The sequence below is a fragment of the Uloborus diversus genome, unplaced genomic scaffold, assembly GCF_026930045.1.
Source record: "Uloborus diversus isolate 005 unplaced genomic scaffold, Udiv.v.3.1 scaffold_18, whole genome shotgun sequence".
In the NCBI taxonomy this organism is placed as follows: Eukaryota; Metazoa; Arthropoda; class Arachnida; order Araneae; family Uloboridae; genus Uloborus; species Uloborus diversus.
The window spans coordinates 210086-233778 of NW_026558329.1; the positions used below are offsets into that span (position 1 = coordinate 210086).

The 23693-nt window shown below is 32.3% G+C and overlaps 1 protein-coding gene across 1 annotated transcript in view; it reads left to right on the top strand.

The window, feature by feature from the left end:
* LOC129233130 (CAD protein-like) overlaps positions 1 to 23693 on the top strand; it is a 90671-nt gene that overhangs the window by 13704 nt on the left and 53274 nt on the right. The window contains exons 4-9 of the mRNA XM_054867193.1: positions 2795 to 3043; positions 6040 to 6204; positions 11084 to 11215; positions 16556 to 16757; positions 19598 to 19713; positions 23027 to 23242. Of these exons, the coding sequence (XP_054723168.1) occupies positions 2795 to 3043; positions 6040 to 6204; positions 11084 to 11215; positions 16556 to 16757; positions 19598 to 19713; positions 23027 to 23242 (1080 nt within the window). The remainder of the gene's footprint in view (positions 1 to 2794; positions 3044 to 6039; positions 6205 to 11083; positions 11216 to 16555; positions 16758 to 19597; positions 19714 to 23026; positions 23243 to 23693) is intronic.

A 23693-nucleotide genomic window follows, 5' to 3' on the forward strand; every position in this document is an offset into this window, starting at 1 on the left:
AATTTGGCTATGCTATCTTGCTGTCAGAATAATGCAAATTTGAAGAGAAATTGATTAATGTGTAATATAAATATGAAAAAATAAAGAAAAACGTCGTATTAAGCTATAATTTTAAAATTAGTTTAATATATAGTTTAGCTTTATGAAAATTGCATGTAAAGTAGTTCAAATTCAGTTGAATTCCCTATGTTAAAGCATTTTTTTTCTTTTAACTTTGCAGTACAGAAGGCTAGTTTTGAAACGTTCATTTTCAAGTTTTTTCTGGTTTCGGTTGTGTTATTTTTAATTATTAAGATTGAAAAACCTAATCGAGTTTCAGTAGTCTGCTTTGATTTAAGCTGATATTAGATAGTTTGCAAAATTAAATTCCATTGCACATTTTTAAAATAAAGGCTTCCCCATAGTTTCAGAAAATATTATACTGTCTTCAGAAAATTTTACTAGAGTCCACTATCACCCCTGATATACTCGTTTGTCTGTTACCCAATTAAGTGGGGAGGACAGTATTTGAGAAATCACACGCATCCCTCGTATAACACGGTCAATTTGTTCTGTGTATTATCAGGGAAAAGTCAGGGAACTTTATTAATCAGGGAAAAGTCAGGGAAATATCAGGGAATTTTGAAAAAAATAACAAAAAATCAGGGAAAATTGATTTTATGAAGAAAAAAAAAATTTTTTTTTTGCTTTACAAAATTAAGTATTCTAATTCCTACGCATTTTCTGCCAATTATCTGTTCAAAAAAAAAAAAGTAAAATTAATGAGGTGCGATTATACACTGCCGCATATTTCTTAAGATTCTTATGCTAAGTGGTTTCTGGAAGTAAAGTATTTTTTTTTTAAATTTTGTATAATTTTTCCATTGTAGAAAAATTTAATATACTGTTTTGTAGGTTTTTTTTTCCAAAAAAAAAATTGACTTGATATGTTTTTTTCAAACCATTTTATTAAAAAAGTAGCATTTTTTAAAAATATATCTTTAGTTCAACAACTTTACACAACTTAAAACGTTTAAAATACTGCATTTTATACAAACATACAATGGATTTCAAGTAGAGCAAAGAAAGAAAACCATTATCATTGGTAACGTAAATCAGGGAAATTTGGTGAACTTCATCAGGGAAAAGTCAGGGAACTTTTTTTTCAGTTTCTGTCGCCACCCTGATTATTGAAACTGTGTTATATGAGACTTTTTTAAAAATAACTTTTTAACTAACTGTCGGCCCTGCTTATACAAATACAGTAAAACCTGTCTACAACCATACAGTTGGGACCTGAAAAAATATTGTTATAGACAAGTTATCCTTATAGACATTTTGATTATTCATGCTGACAGTTCACTGGGGCCATGGAAAATATCATTATAAAGCGGGGTATTTGATTAAGTGGGAAAATTTAATATTGCATCTACGGCATGGAAATGATTGGGTTCGGGGTTATTTTATTAATATAAGCGGGGTATTCGTTTATCCATTACGCGATTAAGCAGTGCCGATGGTATTTTTCACACTAATTAATCATATACATTTTAAAAATCATGTCAATACATCTTGTGTTGTATTGAAACCGTGTTTTGTGTTGCATTGAAACCATGTTATACATGACTTAAAAATAATGTGAATTTAAGGGATGTGTGCTATATAATATCTAAACAAAGTTTCATGAAACAAAGTGAAAATTTATTAGAATTATCAAACATTAACCAGGGCTCAATACAGGCTGATTTCGCTACCGTTTTTCGGTACCTTCACAAAAATCTTGTTTTGAAATCGGTAGTTTCACAAAAATAAAGTTATAAAATCAGTGGCTTCACAAAAACATCGAAAATTTCACAAAAATTCGCATTTTAAAATATAAAATTTGTTTCTCTGTTTAAAACAAAATTTACTCATAACATAAAATTCTAAGCATGTTTATGTGAACAATCGTTTAAATCGAAAACTTTTTGTAGTATTTAAACTCATTTTTAGCTGTTTCTCGCCTAAGTGTATTTATGCAATATTATCGCAATCTTTCAACATCTGTTTTGTAAAAACCGTTTTTCTCATAATTTCCTATATTGTACACAGTACATAGCCCATTAAGCTGAAATTATGATGGTATTTTTCGTACTTCTTAGATTTTTAGCTCCCCCTCCCCAAAAAACGAAACCTTTAAAAATAATACTAGATGACATTTATACTTTTCGAACTAAAATTTCACTTGTTCTACTTCTCTTTTACAAAAATTAGGATGCCTCTAAAATTTCAAAAAAAAAAAAAAAAAAACAATGCTGATAAAAAAAAACTTTCACAAAAATAGAGTGATGCAATACTTTCACAAAAATAGGTAGCGAGAAAAAAAATCCTGGATTGGCCCCTGTTAACAGAATAGGAATTCCATCTTTTATAAATAGAACATTCGTGTAATATCAAAACCATAAAGCATTAAATTCAAGTTTCGTACCATGTAATATTGAAACTGTGTTGTGCAAGTTGTACTGTGTTATACCAAGAGCACCTGTATAATAAATATTCATTGTCTTACCCATAGCTAACATCTGATTGCTCAAGAGTGAAAAGCTAATTTGCATATGATGATTTTAATGGATCAATCAGATGTTGGCTGGACATAACAAGGATATGTGACTGTGTTTGCAACTGTTTTTTTTTTCTATTTTGTCGTTGCAGGAAGCGACTTATTTTTTACTCAAACAAATTGTTGGTTTTTGTTCAAAGTCCTTCTCATTTCAAACACACAAAACAGATTCATTTTTGCTTCGAGTACTCATACAGTGCATTTCTCTTTCCGCAGTCGCTGTACAGGATAAGGGGTGAGCCCCCGGTGAAGCCCTACATCGACTGCCTGACCGCCAGTCGCATGGTGACCCTGCCGGGGTTAATAGACGTGCACGTGCACATGAGAGACCCCGGCGCCACACACAAGGAGGACTTTGCTTCCGGCACTGCCGCGGCACTGGCGGGGGGCGTGACACTGGTGTGTGTCATGCCCAACACCAACCCCCCCGTGACTGACAAGGATTCCTTCAACCTCGCACTACAGGTGAGGTTTCGAACCTGAATTTCTTGGTCCATACAGTCTGACAACCATGGGTCAGTGTTGCCAGATTGGGGGAATTTTCCCCATTTTGGGGAAATCTGGTGCTCTTTGGGGAAATTTTGGGGAAGTGAGTTTTGAGGGGAATTCTTTGGGGAAAAATTTTTCTCGGGGAAAACCTGAGGGAAAAAAACTTTGGGAAAAAAAAATTTGTATTTAAATTCGCGTCTTGACATCTGGTAGTAATATTGTTTGTATCAAACAGCGTTGGTTTAGCTTTGCTCATCTTTATGGAATTCGCATTTCGCATTATGTGGAATATTATGCTACGGAATTTCAACCCTATTTTACTTTTTAACTTTCTGGCTCTCTTTTTTATTTTATTTTTTAAAAATATGTTTTTTTTATTTACTTTTTAAACATTTTTATTTATTTATTTTTAATTATTATTATTATTATTAGGAAAGTTCTGTTTTGCATCGATGACACACACCCACACAAAATAAATAAATAAATGAAATAAAATATACACAGAATAAAATAAAATAAATAACTTAAATTGTAAATAAATAATAAAATTTAAAAATCCTGTGACTGACAAAGATTTGTTCAATCTTGTCCAACACTAACCCCCCATGACTGACAAGGATTCCTTCAATCTCGCACTACAGGTGAGGTTATGTGGCTGAATTTCTTGGTCCATACGTTTTAACTTTAAAAATTAATTTAAAAAAAACTACTTATCGTATCGCAAAAAATTTTTCACCAATGATGTTCGTACATGTTACTCTATCATATAAAAATAAAATTGAAAAATCGAAAACTTCCCTATTTAAATGTGTGGAAGCAGATAAAACCTTTTATAGGCAGGGACGTGCACAAAAACTTTGGGGCCCATCATTAATGACTTTTACAAGTCACCCTCCATATTGTTTACCCCATACCGTCTCCAAGAGTTCCCATCCCCCCCAAGTTCAATGGCACAAATTCACCCCCCCCCCCAAAAAAAAAAAATCTCAACCCTATTTTACTTTTTAATTTTCTGGCTCTCTTTTTTATTTTATTTTTTAAAAATATGTTTTGTTTATTTACTTTTTAAACATTTTTACTTATTTATTTTTAATTATTGTTATTATTTTATTAGAAAAGTTCTGTTTTGCACCGATGACACACGCCCACACAAACTAAATAAATAAATGAAATAAAATAAAATATAAACAGAATAAAATAAAATAAATAACTTAAATTATAAATAAATAATAAAATTTAAAAATCCTGCGACTGACAAAGATTTGTTCAATCTTGCCCAACACCAACCCCCCCATGACTGACAAGGATTCGTTCAATCTCACACTACAGGTGAGGTTTTGAAACTGAATTTCTTGGTCCATAGAGTCTGATAACCATGGGTGCCAAGTTCAATGGCGCAAATTCACCCCCCCCCCCCAAAAAAAAAACTCCACCCTATTTTACTTTTTAAGTTTCTGGCTCTGTTTTTTATTTTATTTTTTAAAAACATGTTTTGTTTATTTACTTTTTAAACATTTTTACTTACTTGTTTGTTTATTTATTTTTAATTATTATTATTATTATTATTTTATTAGAAAAGTTCTGTTTTACACCGATAACACACACCCACACAAACTAACTAAATAAAACAAAAAAGAATTAAAATAGAAACAGAATAAAATAAAATAAAATAAATAACTTAAATTAAAAATAAATCAATTAATAAATTTAAATAAATTAATTAAAAAAAATTAAAAATCCCGTGACTGACAAAGATTTTTTCAATCTTGCCCTACAGGTGAGGTTTTGCGGCTGAATTTCTTGGTCCATACAGTCGTCTGACCACCGATGAGATGGGAAGGCAAATACTCAGTTTATAATGGATAGGGACGCATCTATTAGTTTACAGGGATGTTTGTTTGATGCGTGTTTTTACCTCTAAATGGGGTTGTTTCCTTCAGTCAAAAGTACTACTTTTAATCACTGAAATTGACAGAATACGAAAAAAAAAAATTAGCGAGAAAAACTTTCATTTTCCCAACGCTTAGTTTTTAATTTTTCTTAAAAGAATTTTTCTAATTAATAACTCAATTAGTAAAAATTTATTTTTGAAAGCTTTTCCACATTGCATGTCCAACGAAGCGTGTGCCCTGCCAAAAATTGCAGCAGATTTCAATCCTTTTGCATCTTGAAAATGTTTCAATTATTTTTAAGGTTGGAAGTTATTTTAACATATGCTACCTTATACCTACTTATTTTACATTTTATTTTATTAGTTCATTTATATTTTTTACGGTTTTTAGTAATTAAATTTTTGCAGTTACTTTTTTGGTGGGGAATATGAAATGTACAAAAATTTTAAGTGAATGCACTCCTATTTATTTGATTTTTCATTTGCAGTTTTTTTTTCTTGATACTTTTTATTTTTCCTAAGCTTACATCTTAGGGAAATCCCTATTTCATTTTGAATTTGACATTCACGCCATTTAAAAGCATACAAATAATTATGATGCAAAATATATCGCTGGCAAATCATCCATATAAACTCTAGCAGAATCTCCTTTTTTTTTCGAAGGTACTTGAAAAATGTCCAACTTGAGAAATTTTTTAACTCCCAGTCCTGAGTTTAGATTTAGCATTATTTTTGAAACCAGACTTTTTTCTACTGTTCTTAATTTTGTGCTGCATTTCTCGTTTTTAAAGTGTTTAAAGTTTTTACAGTAGTAAATAGTGCAGACTCTCACTTGCATAACCTTTTTATCAATGCATTTGTGTTAAAATTCCTTTAAATGTTTCATAAAATACAGTTGGCTCTCTGTTTAACCGACTTTCAAGGGACCACAAAAAATCGTCCTTTAAAACTAAATCGGGTGATCTGGGACCATGAAAAGCCATCGTTAAATAGAGAAACTCGTTAAAGAGAGAGCCAACTGTAGATTCATTTGTAAAATGTTATTAGTTCAACAGTTAGTAACTTTATTTCATTTTTACAGAAAGCGAAAGCTGGAGCCAGGTGTGATTATGCCCTGTTTGCTGGAGCTACTCCCGACAATGCAGAGTCCCTACAGAGCATCTTCTCGTCCATCGTAGGCCTCAAGATGTACCTCAACCCCACCTATGGACCCCTTCAGTTGCATTCCCTGGAGGACTGGAAGCAGGTAGACTTTCTTTAAATGACGATACAGTTCTTGAGAAAACACAGTTTTATTTACAACTATGTACTAGAAATATTGTTAACTGCTAAATTAATCATAGCAATTAGGCAACTATCAATTAACACCGTAAACTCAACAGTAACACATGTATTTACATCAAAATAGGCAAAGAAAAAAATGCAAAGACTAATACACACTTTCCAGCGCAGAGGCTGAAATGAGATTCCACAGTTAGAAAGCAGACTGACTCTCTCCCTCATTCACAAGAAGCCCAGCATTTTATACCCAGCAAATAAATATCCAGAAAATTCTACGCTCTACCAATTCCTCATATTCTCTTTTTATTCATTCACGAATGTTATCAATCAGAAATGGGGGACCGTATACTTCATTCGAATGTAAGGGGGATGTAAATTCATTAAAAGAAACTATTTACAGGTTACGTTGCTACGATAATTTTAGATGAAAATTAATGGAACAAACGCCAAAATTAGCCAGATTACAACAAATTAATCATAAAAACAATTACTATTTACAAAATTTGTAACAATACTATAAGAACAAATTGAAATTTGGTAGTTGCCAATAACTGAGAAAATGCTTAGTGAAGATGCTATTAAATTAATTTTTATCTTGTAAATACACCAATCTGATGGAAATCCAAGTATTTCAGCATTCGTAAATGTGGGCATTTTTTAAAAAGTTTAGTACCCTCAAAAATGTCTGCTTTTAATGCTATAAGGAATAAACAAGGATGAGATTTTTTGGCCTCATAAACGATCTCATTTTTCTTTAAAATCTGAGAAGGTTTCAATATTCCTAATTTTTGGTCCCCGTTTTCTCATTCCTCTTCAAATCTTCATCTTCTACCATGTCTGCCAAAAACGTGTATTCGGGAAACATGCCAACGACGTCAAATTTGTGCTTTGCCGAAAATTGCGTGCCTTATTTGAGATTTCAATCTTTTTGCATCCTGCAAATATTCCAATCATTTTTAAGGTTGGAAGGTTTTTTACTATGTGCTACCTTGTATGTGCTTATTTTATTCATTATTTCAATAATATATTTATTTTTTAAATTTAAGAGGAAAAAAGGAAAATTCAATCAAAAAACATGTGGTTCGACTCTCACGGTCTCCGAGTTTGAACTTTTTTCGTGTGTTTAAGGAAGCAAAATATTTATGGCGAATCTCAAAGAGTTTAGGCTTTACAAACTAAACTGTTAAAAAAGTTTTAATTTCATGAGGCAGCTGAAAGATATTTTTTTTTTAATCCTGAAAAATTAATATTTTGCTTTCGAACAATATGTGCCATGTATTAATTACTGCCTCAATTATTTCATACCTAATTGAAAAGAAAAATATTCATATTAACTTTTTGGATTTTTGGATGATTTTTTTTTTTTTTTGGATTTCCTCCTTTTTGCTCTCTAACCACTCTCATCCCTGAATAAAGTTTCACCACTACTTAAATAGTAAGTTTTTTTTTTTTTTTACTGTTTTCATCCATGTTTTGGAGCATTTGGTGGAAAATATTTTGTTTTTTCTGTCAAAGTTTGATGTTGCAAACTGATTTTTTAAAAATATTTTTCTCGTGATTTAAGAAGAAGTTTGAAGCCAGAAAAGGTATTTTAAAGTGTTTTTCAAAAATCACACATTTTAAGGTGAAAAGCCGAATTCTTGGATGTCAACAATCTACATACATAAGAGCTCAATGTTTTTCTCAATGAATGCACAGTATGCGGCTCCAAATCCTGAATCTTACTAATATTATATATGCGAAAGTTTGTCTGTATGGATGGATGTATGGATGTATGGATGGATGTATGGATGTTTGTTACTCTTTCACGCAAAAACTACTGAACGGATTTTGATGAAACTTTACAATAATATAGCTTATGCATCAGAATAACACATAGGGTAGTTTTCGTCCCGTTATGGGGGGGCAAAACCCCCTTAGGGGGGCAATAAAACACAATTTTTGTATAAATTCTCTAATATTGGGATAAAAAAATACTTGCACATATTTACATTATATCTCCATCGAAAGCTCTGATTTTTCTGCTGAAGATGGCACCTGTTCGAAATTTCTAAGTAGAATAAAAAACGAGTTATGAGCTTTTTAGATCCATGTTCGAAGGCTTTCCTCAACTCAATACAGTATTTAGTGTATCATCTCAACTCCCTGTCGATAGCGACAATTGTTGTATTGTTGACTTTCTTTGCTTTTCGTGATTGTTCAAGGCTTTTCTCAAGTCAAATCTTGAAGTAAGTTTTTTGCACAAGATTGGCAAATAATACATGATTTGGCTGATGATTTTCCATTTAAACGGAACTTTAATGTAATTAATGGTTTTTATTATTGTTTATGCTGATTGAACACTTACTCATTATCCAAACAACCAGCAGATCGCCAAAATTTTTGCAGAAAGATTTCCGTAGCTGATGCATTTGGCAGTTTTTTCAACGTTGCTGTTTTTGAAGTCGAAGACTACGTCATAATGTTTCTCAGCTTTCACCATGTAAACAAAATATCGCCAATCAAAGAATTTTCAAAAGACTTTTTTTACTGTGTTAAATAATCCAGCAACTAAATTAGGCAAATCCATAAACAGCACAAAAACTTCCATTAATTTTCCTTTTTGCACAATTTCAAACAATCACCAAATTTTATTACTTATTTTGGTAACATTTCGGATGAAACTGTTTAGCGCCATTTTATGGTGACCAAAAATATCTCAGCATCTGGCGACGATATCTCTGTAACGAAAATTAATATCATATCGTTTTACAAAGTAAGGAAAGAATGGGGGTGCATCATCGAAGGTACCCCGAAACGACTTTCGCAAATTCGGTAAAATCGCACCAAGAGCCACAATGATTGAAATCTCCCGAAATAACTAAAGCAAGTATAAGGGGATTACGAGCGCAGCTACTTTTTTTTTAATCACTTCGTACTTCATTAGCCATACAGAGAAGGTTTTAGACTCCGTGTTAAAAAAAAAAAAAGTATCAACAGATTAATCTTTTTAAACATGAGAAGATTAATTTCATGTTTTTTTTAATTTGCATATGCTTAAATATAGTGCTTTCGGTTCTAAATCAATACTACTTTGTTCTTTATACTTATTGCTATTTTAGTTTTATGGGTAAGGAAGAAACTCGATTTTTAATCACGTCAAAAAGATGTGTTTTAAATTCTTTCACTTAAAACAGAAAACAAAAGCAAGTAACGATTTTTTCTAATAATTATTACTGACCCAGGCAACGCCGGGTATTTTTGCTAGTGCTAAATATTGTGTTTTACTTGTACAGATTTTTTGTGAATGAAACAAACTTTGGGAACAAAATATTTCCGTATATACCTATAGTTTAAACTTATTGATTATCGCTTGCATAAATTTTGGAGCTTTTCTGTTTCAGGTTTCAGGGATCATTTAGTTAAGTTTTTTTGTGTGCAATATTTGCATAAAATATTTTATCATTATATCCGTATTTAATGTACAGTGAAGCACGGTTTATACGTTTCTATTTTATAGGCTTATATCAATTATACATTTTTTAAATTGATCCCTGCGGATACACCTTAACGTATACTTTTTATACATTTTTTCATAGTCCCTTAAAAAAACGTATAAATGGTTTTTCACTGTATTTTCACAAAATAATAATAATAACAATAACTGAGATGAGTTGATTTGTTTGTCAAAAAAAAAAAAAAAAAAAAAAAATTCTATCTCTCTTGCACAAACATTACATGAATGAAATAATAATAAAATTGAAGTTCAATGCATTTAGATTTATTCAAAGTTTTGTTCGTTCATCCAAAGCTGATATCATCGGTACCATACTAACCTAATGAATGTGAAAATTTGCACTTTTCAAAAGAGCCGAAACAATAGTTTTTTTCTCACCTGAGGCGTTTAGTTATTTTCATTATTTTGATTTTTACAGATAATTTTAAGTGCAAAACTATCGTTTTAAGTAGTGCCAATAGGTAGCTCTTTTTGAGTGCTGCAGCAAACAATCGAATTTGAAAAACTCGATTCGGGATTATTCGCATTCGTTAGTTTAGCATGGTGCCAAGGATATGAAATTTTGAACATAAAATTTTACGCCCTTGTTAATATGAATACTTTGCCATAGATCTACATTCAGGGGTGATTGTGGTCCGGTATTTTACCGAATTTCCGGTATTTTCGGACGTATTTCCGGTATTTTTATGTCCGAAAATACCGGAATTATGTGTGTTTTTTTGTTATGCTTTTATCTCCCTACCTCCGCAATCTTTTTAAATTATGTAATACTCATCAAATCTGTGGTCAGAAGGCAAAATGTTCTAAGACTTTTTTTTTTATTCAGTTTTTTACGTTATGAATTGTTTTTATGAGTTTGTCTGCAAATAATCTACAACCAAAATAATAATAATTATTATAATTATAATTTCTGAATCATTGTTGGAAAATTTGCTGGCGAAAGAAAATTTATGATTTTTCCGGATTTATTGAACTTTTAAACAGCTGTAATGAAAAATTAGAAAAAAGTATTTTACTACATTTTGCCATTTGATCACAGAAATATACCTGCAAGAGCCTTAAGATGGACAAATGTCAAGATAATTTGTATAACACCAGCTCAAAAGTAACTTTGTAACTCATTAAAAATTTAACCAAATGTACACACACTATTTTGACTCAGAACTATTTAATACATTTAACACAATGGCAAAGGTGCACTTAAGTAATAGGGGCCAAAGATTCCCCCCCCCCCCCCCCCGTTCTCGCTTTGAAACTTTCAGGTATTTTTTGATGAACTCGCAATCACCCCTGTCTACACTATTTTGCATGTAAGTTGGTTTATTTTGGATATTCCCTTTTCTTTTAGCATTTTGAAAGATGTCCCCACGACATACCTCTCTGTGTGCATGCCGAAGGATCCACTGCGGCCAAAGCGATTTTGCTGTCAGTGTTCACACATCGATCCATCCACATCTGTCACGTTGCCACCAAAGATGAGGTAAGCCACTGTGTAGGAACAGACTTTTCTGCTTACACTGTTTATATGGGGCCGGGGTGCCCACAGGAGAGAATTATGGCACAAGTTTCACCATTAAGATCTTTAGGAGGGGTTAAAAAAATATAAACGTTTATTTTTTTAAATGTATTTATTGATTTATTTTTAATTTAATTTATTTATTTTATTTTCATTTTATTTATTTAATTATTTTGTGTGTGTTTGTGTGTGTGGGCTATTGATGTAGCACGGAACTTTTCCAACAAAATATTAATATTAATTTAAAATAAATAAAAAAAATTATTATTTTAAAAATTTATTTATTGATTAATTTTTAATTTAAATTATTTATTTTATTTTCTTTTTATTTATTTAATTATTTTGTGTTTGTGTGTGTGTGTGTGTGTATGGGCTATTGATGTAGCACGGAACTTTTCTAACAAAATATTGATATTAATTTAAAATAAATAAAAAATAATTTTTTTTAAAAAAATGAATGAAATAAAAAAGAAGGCTAAAAATGCAAAAGGGGTTTTTTTTTTTTTGAGGGTGGGGGAGGAATTTGTACCATCAAACTTGAGGGGGGGGGATGGTGGCAAAGATGAGGTAAGCCATTGTGTAGGAACAGACTGTTCTGCTTACACTGTTTATATAGGAGCTGTGGTGCCCACAGGAGAGAATTATGGCACAAGTTTCACCATCAAGATTTTTAGGAGGGGTTTAAAAAAATATAAACATTTATTTTTTTAAATGTATTTATTGATTTATTTTTAATTTAAATAATTTATTTTATTTTCATTTTATTTATTTAATTATTTTGTGTGTGTTTGTGTGTGTATGTATGGGCTATTGATGTAGCACAGAACTTTTCCAACAAAATATTAATATTAATTTAAAATAAATAAAAAATAAATAATTATTTTAAAAATTTATTTATTGATTAATTTTTAATTTAAATTATTTATTTTATTTTCTTTTTATTTATTTAATTATTTTGTGTTTGTGTGTGTGTGTATGGGCTATTGATGTAGCATGGAACTTTTCTAACAAAATATTAATATTAATTTAAAATATATAAAAAATAAATAATTATTTTTTAAAAAATGACTGAAATAAAAAAGAAGGCTAAAAATGCAAAAGGGTTGATTTTTTTTTGAGGTTGGGGGAGGAATTTGTACCATCAAACTTGGGGGGGGGGGATGGTGGCAAAGATGAGGTAAGCCATTGTGTAGGAACAGAGTGCTCTACTTACACTGTTTATGTAGGGGCTGGGGTGCCCACAGAAGAGAATTATGGCACAAGTTGCACCATCAAGATTTTTAGGAGGGATTAAAAAAAATTAAACATTTATTTTTTAAAATGTATTTATTGATTTATTTTTAATTTAAATAATTTATTTTATTTTCATTTTATTTATTTATTTTGTGTGTGTGTGTATGTATGGGCTAGTGATGTAGCACGGAACTTTTCTAACAAAATATTAATATTAATTTAAAATAAATAAAAAATAATTATTTTTAAAAAAAATGAATGAAATAAAAAAAAAGGCTAAAAATGCAAAAGGGTTGAATTTTTTTTGAGGGTGGGGGAGGAATTTGTACCATCAAACTTGGGGGGGATGGTGGCAAAGATGAGGTAAGCCATTGTGTAGGAACAGTGCTCTACTTACACTGTTTATGTAGGGGCTGGGGGGCCCACAGGAGAGAATTATGGCACAAGTTCACCATCAAGATTTTTAAGGAGGGATTTAAAAAAAAATAAACATTTATTTTTTAAAATTTATTTATTGATTTATTTTTAATTTAACTTATTTATTTTTTTTTTCATTTTATTTTATTTAATTATTCTGTGTGTGTTTGTGTGTATGTATGGGCTACTGATGTAGCACGGAACTTTTCTAACAAAATATTGTTAAAGGTTCCGGTGCGACTTCCAACTTTCTTGAAAGGACGACACAGTTCTTGATAAAAACACAGGAGCTTTATTTACACTATGTACAGGAGAGATCGTTAACAGCTGCTAAATGAATCATCAGCAATTAAGCAACTATCACTCAACACCGTAAACTCAACGGTTACACACGTATTTACTTCCAAATACGCAAAACAACGCAGCGAAATGCCTCGCAATAAACAGAGCTAATACACTCTCAGTACAAATTCTCGATCGAAACTGAACTTTTTATCATGTGTAACGGCTTTTCATAACATCGAAAAGTTTCCACAATTTTCCAAATGCTTCTAGCATCTTCTTTTCATTCGCAAACCTTATCAATGAAAAATAGGAGACCGTATACCTGAACCGAATGTATAGGGGCTGTATATTCATTACAGGAAACTGTTTACAGGTTATGTTACTACAATAATTTTAGATGAAAGATAATTTAGTAAACGCCTAATTTAGCTAGATTACGACAAAGTAATCATAAAAATAATTACTATTTACAGAATTTGTAACAATATTAATATTAATTTAAAATAAATAAAAAATAATTATTTTTTAAAAAATGAATGAAATAAAAAAGAAGGCTAAAAATGCAAAAGGGTTGATTTTTTTTTTTTTTTTTTTTTTTTTGAGGCTGGCGGAGGAATTTGCACCATCAAATTTCGGGGGGATGGTGGCAAAGTGAAATGGTGAAATATTTACTCCGCATTTAGTGCCACTTGGGGGGGATGGTGGCAAAGTGAAATGGTGAAATGTTTACTCTACTTTTATTGCCACTTGGGGGGGATGGTGGCAAAGTGAAATGGTGAAATATTTACTCCGCATTTAGTGCCACTTACCTAGTAATATTTTAACTATGTTATACCTCAAGTCTATGTCAAGAAAAAAAAAATCTCTGAAAATCAAAGCACATAGGAAAATACGAGCAATTTTCAAAAAACCGATATTCCAATTGTAATATTTTTTTTTAAGTCAGAAATTATTTTTACGCTATCAAATGATAAAGTACTCGGTTATGATCCTATTGAATATGGATTGCGACTTTCTAATATTCGGTACAGAATTTATTTAGTTGATATTTAGCTTCCCATCCACATCTGTCACTTTGCCACCAAAGATGAGGTAAGAGACTGTGTCGGAACAGAGTGTTCCACTTCATTGTTTATATGTTTGATTTATAGTATTATTTCATGGGGGGAAATATGGGGGTTTAGAAAAAATGTTTATTGCCAACGTTTCCCCCAATCCATATGAAAATTTCCCCAAAATTTAATTAATTTCCCCAAATGTTATATGCAGAGCTTCCAACTGCTACGAAAAAATCGTAGATTCTACCAACTACAGCCTTGAACTACGGCGCTACAAAATCGTGTCCAAAACCTACGATTTTCTTTCTCTTTTTTTAAATTTTTCTTTTAACCACAGGAATTTTTTCAATCATTACATATAATATCCATGTTATAGTCATTTAGATAATATTGCTTTTCTAACAAAATTCTAACTGCCCATCTAAAAATAAGTAAAATAATCTCGCCTCAATAATGTTAAAAAAAAAAACTTAATGATTATTAGCATTTTTTTCAAAGCAAAGTGTTACTTGTCCAGAAAAGAGGAAAAACTTTTTCTGGTGCACATGCAAAGGATGAGACGTGTGCTTTTTTAACTCTCGTAAAAAAAGGAAAAGTTTTTTTTAAAGATTTACGTTTACACGGCGGAATAGGATTCGACATATAATGCACTAATAAACAAAATTGCATTTTTTGGTCATATGTCGGTCTGGCTCTGAGGTATAGAATAAAAAACCTCAACTATTCATTGCGTATGTTGCTTTCGTAATTAAATGTACCCTTTTATCCCCCCCCCCCATCCCAGCATAACACTCTGCTACTAATTTAGTTTTTCAAAAGTTGGCAGCTCTGGTTATACATTTCAGATAAAAACTTATTCCTATTACAGCAGAAGACCGTTATAACGCCGACCTATATAACGCAATTCTCCATAAACCGCACTACTTTTCAAAAGTAAACAATAGGTTTTGTAGTTTAAAAAATCCCTCTGTTTCGTCTTGCAAACATAAAAATTGTAAGGCAAATTAAATTTTGAAAGTTTTTCATCTTTCCATCTTAATTCAAAGCTTTTTAAAATGAGAAGCAGTATTCACAGTAAAAGAAAATACCAGATGGCTCTTGAAAATGCAGATGTTATGCAAACCGTGAAGCTAGCAGAAGTGCAGGATTTTGATTGTGAAACATATTTATTTGTGAACAACTAATTGTATTATTGGTGCTTTAATGCTCATTGCAGATAAAACTCATTCTGAAGTGCTAATATATAGATATATTCTGAATATTAGTTTCAAAATTTGTAAAATGATCTATATGATGCAAAAACCTGTATAACGCAAAAGCTCTGGTCCCGAGGTGTGCGTTATAACCTTCTTCTACTGTACTATAGGTATAAATAATTTAAAAAAAATAAAAACCCAATTGCATCTTCTTATAGAATGAATTGGTACTAGTTTGTAGAACTAGGTATCTAAAAAGTAAATTTAGTAAATGCATATACGTTTTAACTAAAATAACTAATATTTATTATGAACTAAATTATTAGCTAACAAATAGTGAATGAAAAAAAAAAGAGTGGTGATGCAAAAAGAAAATATTAAAAAGTCACCTGCAGAAAATTCAAAAAATTATTTAAAAAAAATCAAATCTGCGAAATTTTCCTAGACAGTTCAAATTTTCCCCAATCTTAAATCACCGGATCAGATATATTCTGCACCCGTGGGGAAATAAACTTTGCCGAATGAAATATTGTAACAGATCCGGCGCGACTTCCAACTTTTTTGAAAGGACGACACAGTTCTTGATAAAAACACAGGAGCTTTATTTACACTATGTACAGAAGAAATCGATAACAACTGCTAAATGAATCATCAGCAATTAAGCAACTATCACTCGACACCATAAACTCAACGGTGACACACGTATTTACTTCCAAATACGAAAACAACACAGCGAAATGCCTCGCAATAAACAGAGCTAATACGCTCTCAGAACAAATTCTCAATCGAAACTAACTCTTTATCCAGCGTAACGGTTTATATACACACCGAAAAGAAATCTCTCAAATATTCCACACGCTTCTGGAAAATAGTAGACCGTTATCAAATTTTATCAATGAACAAAAAAAGAAATAGGGGGATCGTATACTTTAGCCGAATGCATAGGGGCTGTATATTCATTACGGGAAACTATTTACAGGTTACGTTACTACAATAGTTACTATTTACAGAATTTGTAACAATATTTTTTTACAATGTATAATATTCAGATTTATTTATATGAAAATTTTGCGAATGTGCTATAAAGTCTCGGAATGCGTGGCTTTTTTTTTTAGATCCTGCTGATAAAAGAGGCGAAGGAGAAGGGCATTCCGATCACCTGTGAGGTGTGCCCGCACCACCTGTTTCTGAGTTCCGAGGATTTGCCCGGCCTGGGGAATTCCAAGAGCCAAGTGCGGCCCTCGCTGGGATCGTTGGAGGATCAAAAGGCCCTCTGGGATAACATCCATATCGTCGATTGCTTCGCCACAGACCACGGTGAGGATTAGATATGAAATTTTCGAAAAATTTGAGACCGGTGGGGGAAAAAATCCATTTTTTTGCTGAAAAAATGGGGGGGGGGGGATAGAAAAATTGTTTTTTTTTTTTTTTTTTTTGAGTTAAAATATATTTTATTGCTGTATTTTCTTAACAAACATAGGAAATGTTTCTCTACGATGTATAGAATCCATGTTTTTTTTGAGCAATCACGATTGCTTATTGTTCTCACTTGACTGTTTTTGGCGTTCCTATGATTTTATTCCCCCCCCCCCCCCAGCGTCCTCTGCAGCATGACCGTCGACCGGCTCCTCACGATGCTGCTCCTCTAGCAAAAGCAGTCTCCAGGTTGCATACATACACAACTACACACTCGGATACATACACAACTACATACACACAAACATTTACACACACACACAAACACATACACACATGCGTACATACAGACACCTACACACACACACAACACAAACACATACACAAACACATACATGCATACAGACACCTACACATACACACACACCAACACATACACAAACACATACACACACGCATACATACAGACACCTACACATACACACGCATACATACACAACTACATACACACAAACATTTACACACACACACAAACACATACACACACGCGTACATACAGACACCTACACACACACACAACACAAACACATACACACACGCATACATACAGACACCTACACACACACAACACAAACACATACACAAACACATACATGCATACATACAGACACCTACACACACCAACACATACACAAACACATACACACACGCATACATACAGACACCTACACATACACACACACCAACACATACACAAACACATACACACACGCATACATACAGACACCTACACATACACACGCATACATACACAACTACATACACACAAACATTTACACACACACACAAACACATACACACACGTGTACATACAGACACCTACACACACACACAACACAAACACATACACACACGCATACATACAGACACCTACACACACACAACACAAACACATACACAAACACATACATGCATACATACAGACACCTACACACCAACACATACACAAACACACACGCATACATACAGACACCTACACATACACACACGCATACATACAGACACCTACACACACACACATGCACACAACTACCCACACATTCATGCCTGCACACAGATAAACACATATGCCTACACACACATACACATACCCCCCACACACAAACACACACGCCTACATACACACACTCGTGATTGCGAAAAACATAATTTGAATTCAAGATGTCAAAATTCAAATTAATTTTTTTTTTCATCAGAAGTATACATAAACTTAATTATGATTACAAAAATTACCGGCATAGCTTTTCAAAACTGAACAGATTATCTGAATTAGATGAATCATCAAACATCCATTAATGTTGAGTTTGATGAGGTGATTTATATTAATTTTTTTTTGAAGTTGATTACATGCAATACATGTTTGTGTGTATATACACACACACATTAAAAGAACACACATAAAAATTTTTGAATTCATTTCTGTTACCTAGAAAAGTACTTTGCTATTCATTGAGTGCAGGAGAGTGCTCTATTAAAAGACGGAATTTGCGAATGTTAATTCAATTACATTATTTGAATCTAATCAATTTAGTTATAACTTATTCTGATGTGTAAGTTTTTTTTATATATTCTGAACATTATTCTATAAATTGATCTGTATATTGCTAAAATCTCTACATCGCAAAACCTCTGTGCCGAGGTGTGCATTGTAACGATCTTCTACTGGGGTATCAATAATACCGATCTTCTCTTCAGTTGATCTCATTAGGTTATTTTGAATTTTATAAATAGAACTAGCAAAAATACCCGGCGTTGCCTGGGTCAGTAATAATGGGGTCGTTTCCAAAATTTTGAAAGTATTTTTTTCTGAAAGAGCATGCTTAAAAACTTAAGATCTGACCATTTTTTAAATAAATTGTTCAAGTTTAATGTTTTAAAAAAAATTGCTTAAATCGGCGCGCTTTCATTGTTAATACTTCTGCCGGATGACAACATAAATGATGAAATGTCATTTAGTGTTGCCCCTCACAGAGCTAACTATTTAATTCGCATATATTTATATAAAGATATGCGCAGACGATTTTTTTTTTACGATGAAAATTATTTCTTTAAGTTGACATTTTATTGTTTTTTTATTTATTTTAGTAAGTGCATTAATTCATTTAACAAATATTTTTTCAACAGGGGAAAAAGAAACTTTTTTTTTATATGATATATTTATTTTAATAAGCTTATTAATTTTAATTATTATTTTTTCGTTTTAAAAGCTGTAAAAGAATTTTTTAATTTAAAAAAGTGCATTAGCTGCTTTGTTTAAAAGGTGCTGCTATTTTATTTGTTTGTTTTTTTTAGTATGGGTATTTATACCCCTCTATACCCATTTTAGTATGGGTATACGGGAAAGTAGGCTCGTTTAGTTCTAGACGGAACTTCTTGTAATATTGCTGTTGTTAGACAACGAATATTTGTAACCATGGGATTTATATTTAATCATAACATGTGGAAATTACATGAAATTTACTGTTTTCGATCACGACGTTTTTAAACTAAGTTTTTTAGCAATAAATTATAGCCTAAGTTGTTCCCCAATTATGTAGCTATCTAAGGTAAAAAAATGGTTAAAATCCCTCCAGTAGTTTTGAAGTTTACCCCGGACATCCGGACAGAGATTAGCGCTTTATGTATAAAGATAAATAAATTTTGCTTCAAATATGATGAATTTTGTTAATTACTTTTCTCAGCACCCCACACCCTATCGGAGAAGATGGCTTCCGATGCACCTCCCGGATTTCCAGGTCTGGAAACGATGTTGCCACTCCTGCTCACTGCTGTAAACGATGGGAAACTGACTTTGAAGGTATTTTGTGCAATCTTTGATGGGAAGCTCAATTTGAAGTTGGCCAAAATATTTTAGTACAGGTGTCCCTCGTGCATACCTGCCAACGCTTCCAGATTTCCCGGAAGTTTTACGGATTTTCATGTCTTTTTCCGTTTGTCTGGATTTTTCATGTTTAGTAGAAAAAAAATTGTATCTCGCCAATTTTGGCGCTAACGATACTTTTGTGGAACGCGGCACCTCGTTTTAGGCCAAGTAGCCAAGGAGAGGTTGCCGTAGGACAATTGCACGAGAAGACGTGAGGCAAGATTATGACGTCACTGAGGGATACAGCGCATGACTTCATCGGGATCCAATCGAAGCGAGCGTAGCGGCGGGCAAATACTGTTATAAAAAATTCAAAGTTGCTTATCTGTTTCAAATCAGAGTAGAAACTTTTCTGTAAAAATCCTTTATTTAACATGAACACCACTTGCTTCTTGCAAGATAAAAGGCAACTGAATACATGGTGAAAATCAAAACATGTTGCTGAAAACTAACAGTTGGAAATGCAGTTACATGTGTACATGCAGTTACATGTGCAGTTACATGTGTGCCAACACCTGATTGGTCAACAGCCAGAAGCTAATTTAAATATCAACAGACCAATCACATGTTGGCTACAGTTAAGATATTGAAAAATTAATTTATATTAAGAAATTGAATCTAATTTTATATTAATTTAAATAGGTAATCAAATATAAATTTTATTTTTTTATTTTTTAACATGAAAGAATACTCTACAAAAATTGTATCTCGCCAATTTTTGCGCTAACGATACTTTTGTGGAACGCGGCACAGCGTTTTAGGCCAAGTAGCAAAGGAGAGGTTGCCGTAGGAGAATTGCACGAGAAGACATGAGGCAAGATTATGACGTCACTGAGGGATACAGCGCACGACTTCATCAGGATCCAATCAAAGCGAGCATAGCGGCGGGCAAATACGTGCACAATTTCGGCGCCGATCTGATGATGGGATGAAACCCATCTCTAATAAATTCGTAAATTAGCAGAGTATAATAAATGACTTTGAGCCTTTTTAAAAGAAGAAATAGCTTTATTTGCTATCAACACTTAAAATAAAAACATAATCATTTTAAATAAATATTTCTACGATGACCCGTTGAATCCGAAGTCAAAAGCTTTAAAAAACTATTGCGCTATTAATATATGAGTTGCCGGGATAAAATGAATATCACCGGTAATAATCATTTTCCTATTATTCAATAGACTAACTCTGTAAAACTATCGTCTAACACAATCCCATTGTGAGTCTTTCGACTACCCAAACATCGTGAATTAGATCGCGGAGTGCAAGTGGCGAAGAGACGAAGTCCAGATTCTTTTATCTTCCACCTAATAACCACATCGTTCACTAAAGCCGCGTAGGACCAGATGCCGACGCCCACTACACGTGGATAATGCTATTGGCTCGAGTCGGCAATGACGAGCTAAGCCACTCCTTCTTCAGCGTCACTCGTGCCACTCCCCTTCAATGACCTTCCGATAAATTTCCGATTAGGAATCGGTGAAAAATGCGATGTAGGCAAGTACTGATACTAGTTTAATATAATGCAGATTGAATAGTAAAAAGTGAGAAACATAATATAGCATTTTTATCTAACACAATCTTCATCTTCTCGTTCACGTTGTTTTTGCTTCGTTCTTTTTTTAAGACGAGTACGAGTAAAAAACATTATTTCCAAACTTTTAAAGAAAGCAACACAAGTAATATTTACTAAACGAAAGTAAGTTCAATCGGTATGAAATTCATAACTAATATATTGTTAAATGTAAAAAGAGTAGGTGTCTAGTATTTTGCGTTAAAATCTTCTGGATAAAAATATCTTCCGGATTTTTTTTCTCGGAGGTTGGCAGGTATGCTCGTGTAACACAGTTAATTTGTTCTGTGTAGTATCGAAACCTTGTTAAATGAGACTTTTTTAAAAATAACTTTTGAACTTATTTTTTATGCTAATTAATCGTATACATAATAAAAATCATGTCACTATGTAACGTGTTATATCGAAACCGTGTTATACGATGCTTAGAAATAATGTGAATCAAGAGATGTGTACCGTGTTAAATCGAAACCCAAGTTTCATAAAAACAAAGAAAAAACTTATTAGAGTAATTGTCAAACAATAATAGAATGAATTAAACAAAAATGAATTTCCATCTTTTTTAAAAAATAACTTTCATATTATATCAAAACCATGAAGTACTAAATTTGAGTTTTGTACCATGTAATATCGAAACCGTGTTGTGCAAATACCGTATTATATGATGGACGCCTATATATGGATGTTCATAACAAAAGAAAACGTGTGCATCACATGACTTCCTTTTGCTCCAATTTAATCATAATAGTGCCTCGGAGTAAGCAAAGAAACTTTTAATATTTTCACCTCAAGTTTGTTGTGAACGGAAGCAAAGAAATTTTTCATACAGATTAATTTTCCCAATATTGGCAAATTTAATTTTATTCAATGGTTAACTCTCTGCTATAGTGGCCAAATTGGAACTAGATTTAAAGAAAACAAAAAAAAAGAAACCCTGCCAAATTTGTCGCTAGGGTTGGTGTTATTTGTACATACACGTCATATTTCAGGGGCCAATCCAGAATTTTTTTCTCGCTACCTATTTTTGTGAAAGTATTGCATCATTCTATTTTTGTGAAAGTTTTTTTTATCAGCATTGTTTTTTTTTTTTTTTTGAAATTTTAGAGGCATCCTAATTTTTGTAAAAGAGAAGTAGAACAAGTGAAATTTTAGTTCGAAAAGTGTAAATGTCATCTAGTATTATTTTTAACAGGTTTGGTTTTTTGGGGAGGGGGAGCTAAAAATCTAAGAAGTACGAAAAATATCATTGTCATTTCAGCTTAATGGGCTATGTACTGTGTACAATATAGGAAATGATGAGAAAAACGGTTTCCCAAAACAGATGTTTAAAGATTGCGATACTATTGCATAAATACACTTTGGTGAGAAACAGCTAAAAATAAGTTAAAATACTACAAAAAGTTTTCTATTGAAGCGATTGTTCATATAAACCTGCTCAGAATTTTATTTTATGAGTAAATTTTGTTTTAAACAGAGAAACAAATTTTATATTTTAAAACGCGAATTTTTGTGAAATTTTCGATGTTTTTGTGAAGCCACTGATTTTATCACTTTATTTTTGTGAAAGTACCGATTTCAAAACAAGATTTTTGTGAAGGTACCGAAAAACGGTATCAAAATCGGCCTGTATTTGGCCCTGTATTTTAACTCATTCATTGAATGGTCTCTTTTCAGGACCTGGAGGACAAGTTGTACCACAACCCGAAGAGGATCTTCAACCTCCCGGACCAGAAGGACACTTACGTCGAGATCGACCTCGACGAAGAGTGGGAGATCGCCGAAAAGACGTCGTTCAGCAAGGCGGGCTGGACGCCCTTCGCAGGTCGCAAGGTCAAGGGCAGAGTGAGGCGCGTCGTGCTCAGAGGAGAAATGGCCTTTGTCGACGGACAGGTGAGTGCTTCTGCACTGATAACTGGAAAATCACGCGTCAAGGTTTACTGTAATATGGTAACCGTCCAGCGTCCACATCCCTGGTAGACCTGTTGCCTGTACAGTATATTATACAAAACCAATATTTTTTTTAAGATTTAGTTTTAATTAAAATTCGCAAAACAATTGACAATTGTTAATTGTAGCAAACTACAATTAACAGTTAATTGTTTACTGTAGTAAACTATAATTACAAATTAATTATTAACTGTAGTAAACTACAATTAACAATTAATTATTAACTGTAGTAAACTATAATTAACAATTAATTAATTGTTAATTGTAATTTTCCACAATTACAATTGATCAATTGTTAGTTGTATTGGTTACGTTTACCAATTAATCAATTGTTAATCTTTAAATGTTCATACAATTAAAATTTGTCCAAATGTGGCGTCAAGGTATGACAGGT